This window comes from Martes martes (assembly GCF_963455335.1).
Source record: "Martes martes genome assembly, chromosome: X".
NCBI classification, from domain to species: domain Eukaryota; kingdom Metazoa; phylum Chordata; class Mammalia; order Carnivora; family Mustelidae; genus Martes; species Martes martes.
The window spans coordinates 98,315,384-98,325,980 of NC_137897.1; the positions used below are offsets into that span (position 1 = coordinate 98,315,384).

General features: G+C 42.4%; 1 protein-coding gene across 1 annotated transcript; it reads right to left on the reverse strand.

Annotated features, from left to right (window-relative positions):
• Positions 1-5,804: 5,804 nt before the first annotated feature.
• On the reverse strand, positions 5,805-10,097 carry LOC308337472 (DDB1- and CUL4-associated factor 12-like protein 2; the record flags this gene model as incomplete). The annotated part of the gene is given in 3 exon segments (XM_080795569.1): positions 5,805-6,361; positions 6,364-7,225; positions 10,026-10,097. Coding segments are annotated over 3 exon segments (1,491 nt in total).
• Between the last annotated feature and the right edge of the window lie 500 nt (positions 10,098-10,597).

Genomic DNA, 10,597 nt, shown 5'->3' on the forward strand with positions numbered 1-10,597 from the left:
CTACACATGAAAAACCTCCTGAATATTAGTTAAGATGAATATTTATTGCCACGAAAAGATGGAATCATTAACTGAAAGAAGCAGATTACAAACCAAACTACAGAAAATATTCTCATTTTTGTAGTGACGACATAGATGAATACATTTATGTAAAAAAAAAAAAAATCTGGGGCGCCTGGGTGGCTCAGTCCATTAAGCATCTGCCTTGGGCTCTGGTCATGATCTCAGGGTCCTGGGATACAGTTCTACGTCAGGCTTTATGCTCAGCGGGGAGTCTGCTTCTACCTCTCACTCTCCCCTTATGCTCTCTCTCTCTCTCTCTCTCTCAAATAAATAAATAAAAACTTTTAAAAAAAGAAAGAAAAATCTGGAAAGTTATACACCGAGTTATTAAATAGTAGTAATCTCTGGCTGATGGAAATGAGGATTTTTTTTTTTGTTTTCTTATATTTTGCTTTTTTATATGTACCACTTTCCATAATGCACATAGAAATTTCCTTGTAAAACTGTAATAATTAAATAAAAAAGTATACATACCCTTTCAAAGAATTGGTGGGAATCTAGAGAGAACAAGAACTAGTATCTGTAGAGTGCTTATATGTATTAACATGCTAGATTCTGGGTATTGAATAGTTATTAATAGAAGGTTAGGTTTAGAGAAGTTAAGCAACACATCCATGGTTGTTCAGTAAAAAAATAATAGAGCTACGATTCAAACTCAGGTTTTTGTGATTCTAAAATATTTATTCCTTTTTTTTAAAAGATTTTATTTATTTATTTGACAGACAGAGATCACAAGTAGGCAGAGAGGCAGGCAGAGAGAGAGGAGGAAGCAGGCTCCCTGCTGAGCAGAGAGACCGATGCGGGGCTCGATCCCAGGACTCTGGGATCATGACCTGAGCCGAAGGCAGAGGCTTTAACCCACTGAGCCACCCAAGCGGCCCATATTTATTCCATTTTATCTTGCTGGCCCAGATCCACTATTAGCCCTCTATGAAACTATTAAGTAATCAAAATTTCTGCTGCCCAACCAAATTATTCCATGCTATGAATTGTCATGATCACTAGATGTTTTTCATCCATCAACCTAATCTTTATTACATTTACAAATGTTCGGGCGCCTGGGTGGCTCAGTGGGTTATGCTTCTGCCTTCGGCTCAGGTCATGATCTCAGGGTCCTGGGATGAGTCCCACATCTGGCTCTCTGCTCAGCAGGGGGCCTGCTTCCCTCTCTCTCTCTCTGCCTGCCTCTCTGCCTACTTGTGATCTCTCTCTGTCAAATCTTAAAAAAAAAAAAAAAACAGTTTTTTACATTTACAAATGTTCTGGTAAACTAATCTGATAAAATAATTGATGCCAAGAAATCATTATATTAGTCATTGCTCTGGATTTCCCAGTGCCATTTATGTGGAGCCTATTGTGCTGGGTATTGGGATGAGAGTGTTCACATTCAAATGGGGGGTGAGTAGGAAGATCCTCACATAGTTAACTGCATTACATTCTGATAAATGCTGTATTAAGATAATAACAAAACATTCACTGTGGAAGTATGAAGACATTAAATGTATACTACCCTGACATGTTACAGAGTTTAGAAGAAAAAAAAAGGTAGGGAAAGGGCCTAGGAAGCAAAGACCATTGTCTGTGCAAAATAACACCTAGCAATTAAAGACCCCTTCTTCCTAAAGATTAGCCTGTTTCGTCGAAACCTCCTGTAACCACATTGCCCTTTTGTTAACATCACAGTCCAGTGCTATGTGTCTCTGGGTTTGCAGCAGGCCATAGTAGGTAATCATTTAAAGCAGCCCTTTCAATAGATCTTAAAATAACATCTCTTAAAGCAAACACCTGTGGCCTATGCAGCCTATCTTTCACAGTAGTACGTGTCATTCTCACTGAACTGCATCCCTGAGCAGCTCACATAGTGACATGTTTATTGTAGCTGGGTTACCTTAGACTTGCAGAGATTAGGAAGCTGTCAGTAAAACATCCAGGAGGGCTTTGTGAATTGCTTTCTAAAATCACTCTAAATTAGTAATTGATGGGAAATTTTTGACAACTTGTTCAACACTGAGTTTGGCTGGGGAAAAAAAATCAACATCTGGAGAATCCAATTCTGTTTAATCATTAATGCTAGAGTATATTTAACAGATGAATTTTTTCCGGAGTACTCAGTTTATTTCACTGGATATCCTTGATTAGTCATTTCTTTCTCCCCCTCCTCAAAAAAGAAAAAAAATAGAAATTAACTCATCCAAAGAGTAAAGGGGAAGAACGTAAATTTTCAAGTCAGAAATATATTTGGGGAGGTATATGCAAATATGTAGTTACATAAATGGAACTTTTTTTAAAGATCTTATTTGTCAGAGAGAAATCGAGAGTTCTCAAGCAGGGAGAGTAGCGGACAGAGGGAGAAGCAGGTTCCCCACTGAGCAAGAAGCCCAATGCAGGACTCGATTCCAGGACCCTGGGATCATGACCTGAGCTGAAGGCAGACACTTAACCGACTGAGCCATTCAGGTGTCCCTGGAATTAACATTTTAAAAAAATAGTTATAAGAACCTATAATGCAAAGGTTTCAGGCAAACATAATAGGTAATTTGTACATAAAAATATGTGTCCTCTTGCATATTTTAAGTGACCTACAATTTATGGGTTTCCTGGAGGGTTACTATTTCAATTACTTCACTCACAAACTACATAATTAATTATACTTCCGTAGATCACTTTGTCCCTGAAGTAGGAAATGTTTCAAAATAATTAAACTTCTATATAATACAAATACATACATAGTTAGGCTATTCAGTGTTTTTAAAAAGACAACCCATGTCATTTAGCATCAAAAAGATATACCCTAACTTATGAGAAAGTTAAGAGTGAGTCAGCGATGAAGTTAAGGGGCAAGTTGACGAACAAATAAGAGATAGTCCTTCTAATTCTTCTTTAAAACCCCACCTCATGGAAGACTGTCATTTCCTCTGAAGATGTTCTTCCAGTGTCCACAAATAATGATCAAATACTATAAAAGTACCCTATATCCCACAACAAGACTGACAGTGAATACTTCGATGAAGTTCTCAACTAATATTTAAAGAAGTTTTTAGCATATAACTACTTTTAGGTAAGAAGACAAGCTCCTACAAAAAAGTGTTTCAAAACTAATTTCTGAAAAAAAAAAAGAACATTAAATGTTTTAAAGAAACCTTCAAATCTAGGTATTTGCAGGTGAAAAATGGATAAGCACTAGAGCCTGACTGGGAAATGAATTAGGGCAAAGAGCAAAGCTGGGAAAACAAAGCAGGATCCCATACTATTTAAGAGAAAAATCTTGTTTATGTGTTTATGCATTTTTTTTTAGCCTTAATCTTTAAGTCTCTGGAGGCAAATACATTCATTCAGTAAATATTTACTGAGTGCCTATGATTTGCCAGGCATTCGGGGAGAAATAAGAGAATACAAAGATGACAATTACATTCTCTGCTCTCCAGTTATGACTGAGTTGGAGACATAAACATGCACATGATTACAATTTACTACTATGTAACAACAACTATATAAACCTGCTAAGACAATCTCTGCAAACAAAAGCTTATTTTTTCTGTATTTCTTAATTCATTTTTAGCACCATTGGTTCAGATTTGCAACTGAACAGCATGTAGTGAATGGACACTAAGGCAGCACCTGAGTGCCAAAATAAGGAAAAACAGGCCACAATACTAATCCAAGGTCAGCATAACCTCGCCTTTTTGAGGAAGGCCCAGTCTCCCTTCTCATTCCCAATATTTTCATATATGGAGAAATACAATCTGTTTTCTTAACAAACCATGATTTGTATTTATCTGAGCCCCCAAAATAATTTTCCTCAACCTAATCCCATTTATTTTAATCTCCAGACCATTTTCTTGAAACAAACTTCCAGTATCCTTGATAATTGCATATTATTACACTGAGGGCTGTAACATTAGAACTTTTTAACAACAAATAATAAATAATAATAATAAATATTCTACTTTACGTAAGACTCTTTGAAATTCATGAAATAACACCTTACTAATTTGGACTTTACAAATTAAGCATCTTTTTCAAGAGTAGGGACTGGGATCATTTTTGTCCTTTGCAGTTTTTTCTTGTGACTTAACTGTTAAGCAGAATTAGAAAATTTTAAGTATTCTGAAATATAATATTTGGTATTAAAAACAGCAACAGCAAAAATATCCAGTCTATATCCTGAATCACTATACATTCTTCTCCACCTGCCATACATTCTACCTTTTTTTTTAAGATTTTATTTTTATTTATTTATTTGACAGACAGAGATCACAAGTAGGCAGAGAGGCAGGCAGAGAGTGGTGGGGGAAAGCAGGCTCCTTGCTGAACAAAGAACCCAGTGTGGGGCTCCATCCCAGGACCCCAAGATCATGACCTGAGCTGAAGGCAGAGGCTTTAACCCACTGAGCCACCCAGGTGCCCCTACATTTTTATACTTAAAATCCCTGCTTTGAATGATGGCACTGAAATTTTGTGCAAGTTCCATAAATAAGAAACATTCAAATATATTCACAAATTCTGATAGTACTAAGGCAAGAAGTGAAAAAAATACACATTAATTTATTTATTTAACAAGTCATTAAAACTTACATAAGGATTGAAGGAGAAAAAGATCAATTAGGTTTTCAAATTAATTCTGAACATTCAATGAACAGAATCCTTGCATTCCTAAAGTGTTCTGACAAATTGGCATTTTAGTACAAAACAAGATTCCATGACAACTTTTTTTTTCAAAAATAAATACTTTTTATTTTATTTATTTTTAAAAATATTTTGTTTATTTATTTGCCAGAGAGAGAGAGAGAGAGCACAAGCAGGGGTTGCAGCAGGCAGAGCAGGCAGAGGGAGAAGCAGGCTTCCCGCCAAGCAAAGAGCCCCGTAAAGATAACTGACTGAGCCATCCAGAAGTTCCAAGAAACACTTTTTAAAAAGTATGTTTACCACCAACAACTTAGAAACTATAAATATCTAAGATTACAATTTGCAAATGGAATGTTTCCAAATTTAGTAATCTGAAACTTGAAATTTATTTTCCAGTTGGAACAATGGTCTATAAAACTATGGCAAACTTTCTAGAACAGAGGTACAAATCTTATTTTTAAGCATGATTTTATTATATTATCTACTTGCAATGAAAATAACTAAGCACAATATTATTGCAATACTGCTAACGAAAAAATAAAGGATAAAGGATAAAGGAAATATACAAACTTCTAAAACCATGATTGCATAGAATTAAAAAGAGAATATATAACTCAAAGAAGACAAGTAAGAGTTAGTCAAAACTCCTTGTAATAAGAATTCAAAAAGATGGTTTGGAAGGACACCTGGGTGGCACAGTCTGTGAAGCAGCTGCCTTTCACTGGGGTCATGATCCAAGGGTCCTGGGATCCAGTCCAGCATTGGGCTCCTTGCTCAGTGGGGAAAATGCTTCTCTCTCTGTCTGCCACTCCCCCTGCTTGTGCTGTCTCTCTGTCTCTCTCTTTAATAATTAATTAAATAATTAAATATAAAACTTAAAAAAAAAAGATGGTTTGGAGAGGTATAAAAAAAAACATTAAAGCCGAGTTTTGATTGCCTGAAGGATACCTCTCCCTTCTTTCTCTCTCTCATACACTACAGACAGATAAATTGACAGTTTCCACCTGGAAGACAAACATCACACTGAGTTTTAAAGCACAAACACAGCATGAGGAAGGAAAGTGAGAGGGGACTGGAAGGTAAATCTGGGCATTTTGAAAATACAGCAGCCATCCTTAGCTCCAGAGGCCTGCGTAGTTCCCATGGAGGCCTGAAGGGAGAGGTCCCCCAGCCGCGAAGAGCTTCATCTCCGGCCAGTTGTAGCAGTGGGTGTAGAGCACGTTGGGGAACTTGCCAATCCCACCAAAGCAGTTCACCCACAGGTCATCGTGGTTGAGCCAGCCTCTGCCACAGGAGAGCTTGAGCTTCCTTCCTGAGGGCCCAGGAGAGGCATCCGGACTGGTTGAGGCCCTCTCCTCCAGGAACTTCTGGGCGCGGATGTCATAGAAGAGCAGGGAGCCATGGCCTGTGCCCACGGTGATGATATGCTGGTAGAAACTCAGCGAACGCACACCCGTGCCGCCCTCTCGGGAGCACAGAGGCCGGATATTCTGCTGATGTTGGAGTGTATCTAAGAAGGAGACATGGGACTGGGAGCCCACCGCGTACAGGGACAACTCATCACAGTAGGTCAGGCACACGTTCTCTCGGCGGTAGGGCAGCCTGATGGACAGCAGCCTGGACAGAGTGCTGCAGACTTTCCACAGGTGGAAGTAGCCGTCCAGGGACACCCTCCCAGCTCCTGGTTCTTGCCGCTGAAGGCCAGAGCCCACACCTTGCGGTTACTGGGGCTGGTGCTGGACCTGGGGATGGTCTCCATGTCCCTCGGACGGATGTGGGCGTACACAGGGAGACCAGCGTCATTGTGCCAAGTGATGCTGCCATTGAACATGTCGGGATCCATCCGCCACAGCGCCACTGTGCCGTCACGGGAGCCGCTCACAGCCACTGTGTCACTCATCCAGGCGATGGTGAAGATCCAGTCCTTGTGGCCATGGCGGTCGTCCAGGCACACGGGGTCCAGGGTGGGCAGCTGGTAGATAGCCAGGCTGTTGGAATTCTCACCCCCAGTGGCCAGAAGCGTCTTGGAGGGATTCAGCTCGATGGCGTGGATACCGCAGGTCGGCTGAGCCCGGGCCAACCAGGGCCCCCGATCCCGCATCAGGGGGATGCGCGTGATCTGACCCGAGTGCACATCCACCACGAAGAGGGTGTTACACTTGGTGCCACACACCACCTGCCTGGCGTTCAGCCACTGCGACGCGAACACCTTGTTGAGGGTGCCCAGGGCCAGCTCGCGCTCCCTCAACAGCTCGGGCAGCTTCTGCACCGCACAGCCTCGCAGCTCGCCCTCTAAGCCCGAGAGCCCGGCGCCGTCCCATGCGCCCACCTCGCTGCCCTTCAGGTAGTGGACCAGCGAGCGCCGCGTGACCGGCCGCTTCTGCTTCTTGGGCAGCAGCGGCCTCTGATTCAGTCGCCTCTGAGCTCTGAGACCAGGAGCTCGTGGCGCCTGCCTAGATCGCTGGAGCTTTCTGCTACCTGTCTGCTGCTGGGTCAGAGTGGGCGGCGGGTGAGTGGAGGTGGCGGCACGTGGCCCCTATATTGGTCGTGTTGGTGGGGGAACCGGGAGCTCTCAGGCGCCAGGAAGCGGCAGAGATGGGATGAGGTGGTGGAGAAGAAGGTGAGGGCAGCAGGCGAAAGGAAGTGGAACCGGATCGTCCTGAGGCGGCAGAGGTGCGGACCTATAAGAGGGCGGGGAAGGACAGCTAAGTGAGTTAATGAGGAGGACTAAGCTAGGGGCACAAGTGTGAGGAAGCGCGGGCAGCGGGAGAGGTGGGCAAGGAGGTAGCAAGAGCGGTGGGAGGGAGAGCTCGCCCACCTGGGGCGTTGGAATGAAGTACTGGGGCCAGGATAAACTGAGGGTCTGTGCTCCAGGATCCCTATGCTGGGCCACGTGCTCCTATCTTGGATTTCCACTAGGCAACACAGGGTATTTTCGCTGCTTTCAGTACAGCAGCCAACTAGCGCTCTTAAAATCCCTACTTAAAATCTGAAATCTAAAATAAAGTCTTCCACGAGGCTAGAGGGAACCAGGACAGTTGTCTGCATGAAGAAACAAATGTGCACTTGGAGCAATCCTGGGAGACACTTGGCTAAGATTAGACATTGAATTTAGTGGGGGAATGGAGGTGTTTGGCAGCTACAGGGGACCCTCCTACTTAGGTTCGTTCTGCAGGCGCTCTTTTTTAAACCCCTCTGCAGTTATCTTAAACAGTTGTCACTATATATATTTACCAAAAAACTTAAGTCTTTGAGCTCCTGCGCTGCAGTGCCTTAAGGGGTGCATCCTAAATGCAGGTCTCTGGGGGCCCCACTTTCTGGTGGGCCTGATGGCGGGGACTCCTCAGTCACAGCGTTGGGAACTGGCAAGTCATTTTGATGAGGAAGAAGTTCCTTGGAGGTTTTGACTTTCATTTTACCCTGTAGCCCTAGGGAAGTGGAAAGGATGAGTCAAGGGATGGGGCACCTTCCTTCCCACTCCTTGGTTCTGTTCCTGCTCTCAGTCCCTCAGGCTCAGGTGCTTGGGCATAGTCCCCTGGGGCCTGAAGAGGGGTCCTAAAAGAACGGTCAAGATTATCACAGAGATGGAGATAAAAAAAAAAAAAAAAAAAAAAAAAAAAAAAAAAAAAACTTTCAGAAGGAGGCAGCCACAGGGGCACACTGATTTGACAGTGTAAAGGTTCAGAGCACCGGCTTAGTCTCAGGAGTTGGAAGTTTCATACCCTGGTCCGTGGCTTCAGATCATTCAGAGCAGCCCGGTGATAGGCTCTTACCGAGGCAAACAGTTACACAGTGATAATGTGGTGCTATGAGGCTACTGGTTGATACCAACTCTATACACACACACCCTTCTCCAGACATAAAACATATAGGATGGGTGGTTCATGGATGTGTGGGAAGATGCATTTACTTTTCTGACAGATCAGGGAAACCCTTGGGAACTACTTCCTTGCTGCTTCCTCCCCACATCCCCTGTCCTGTTTATTGACTTTTCTCTGTCCTTTGCAATATCACTTTTTTTTTTTAAATATCACTTCAATATTATTGCCCAACATCCAAGTATAAACCATGGGCCTTTCCTACAACTCTAGTCCAGGCGGTACATTCCAGTGCTCCCCAACACTCTCCAGCACCCCAGTTCTGATTCCTCCCCATCTCATTCAGCCCATAGCAACAGAAGATGTTGCAACTGCTACAGGTAGTGAAAAGAAATTAGAGAAGGCTTCATGGAGGAGGCTGCATTTTGTTTCCACAGGTGGGCATAGGGAAATGGACGTTTCAGAAAGAAGCAACCATATATGACAAGGCATGGAGAATGTAGAGAAGGGGTTGACAAATGTTAGTGTGCATTCAAATTACAGGGGCAGCTTAATAAATATGCTCATGTCTTGGCCCTATCCTAAAAGATTTGATGCAGATGACCTGTGAACCACTCTTTGAGAAACGATGGTCTAAGCTCTTTTACCCAGGTCAGGGCAGGGTGTTTTGCAGGTAGAAGATTAACATCTTCAGTGTACTTCAGGGTTACCCTGAAAATAGACCCCTATCCCCTGGGTGATTATTGTGAAATTCTTAGCAATTAAAGTGGCTATGATCAGTTTGATGCCAAAGCAGAGGGTGGCCTAGGCAGAGAAATTTTACCTATTAAGTATCAAGAACTTATTATATTTTACTATATAACCTGACACCTTTACTATTTTATTACAATAACAAGCACTGTTGTAGCAATTTAAAAATATAATCTTGTTTAATTCATTAGTATAATAGTGTTAGATTTTGTAGAGGAGGAAAAGGAAGATGGCAGGGGTTTTGATTTGGCAAGTCACTGAATTAGGACATGATGGATGCAGGATTTTAACCCAAATAGTCTCAATCCATATTCCATGTTCTTAATCACGTCTCAAGAGATATGCCGGGGGTTGAATGAAAGTTTCTGCTAGTGATAGAGATTTTTAAAAATATTTTATTTATTTATTTGACAGGGAGAGGGAGAGAGAGAGCACAGACAGAGGGAGAAGCAGGCAGAGAGAGAGGGAGAAGCAGGCTCCCCACTGAGCAAGGGAGCCTGATGTGGGCCTCCATCCCAAGACCCTGGGGCCATGACTTGAGCCAAAGGCAAACACTTAATGACTGAGCCACCCAAGTGCCCCACCTAAAATGGTAAAATACAGCCGTGCACATCTATGGAAGTTGGACTCCACCAGTAAAGACACTGAGAGCATCTGTGAGACATTCTGGGATTCCGCCTGTGATAAGTGGCAAGACTTGGTGAAAGGTGCAGCTCAATAGTTCTCTGACACAGTATCTAGACGAGCAAGGGCCAGTTTAGGTCATACCTGATGCCATTCTGTATTAGAATGAACAATGGGAGTATCCATAGCAAACAAAGAACTAAGGACTATATCCATCTTTTTTCCTGAGACCAAGTAAGCATCAAAATCTATTAATGTCTTATAAAAAAAGATAACTCTTGAAATTACTGATTTATACTTTTAGCAATTTAAACTCATGCAATCTGGTTTAGAAAAACAAAGAAATATGATGTATCTTTTTCCCATGTTCCATGAAAGAAGATAATACCCATTACCCAGGATTCACAAGAACAAGGAGAGAGCTTTGTATGCTCTCGTGGATAAGGTACCACAGATAGACAGGCAGTCTCTTACATATCTAATATCATCTCCCAAGTCATAATGCAGTGCCCTTATGTCTGCAGTAATGAAGGATGGGTATTTTAACTGTGCAAAACATCACAGAAGTACAGGAAAGGAGACTTTGAGTTCTGGAAAGGATAGAACATCCCTATTCCTTCCAGGCCCTCACTCTAAGAACAACAAAAACAAAAACAAACAAACAAACAAAAAAATAGCCAAAAAACATAAAACCTGGGACCACCTGGGTGGCTCAG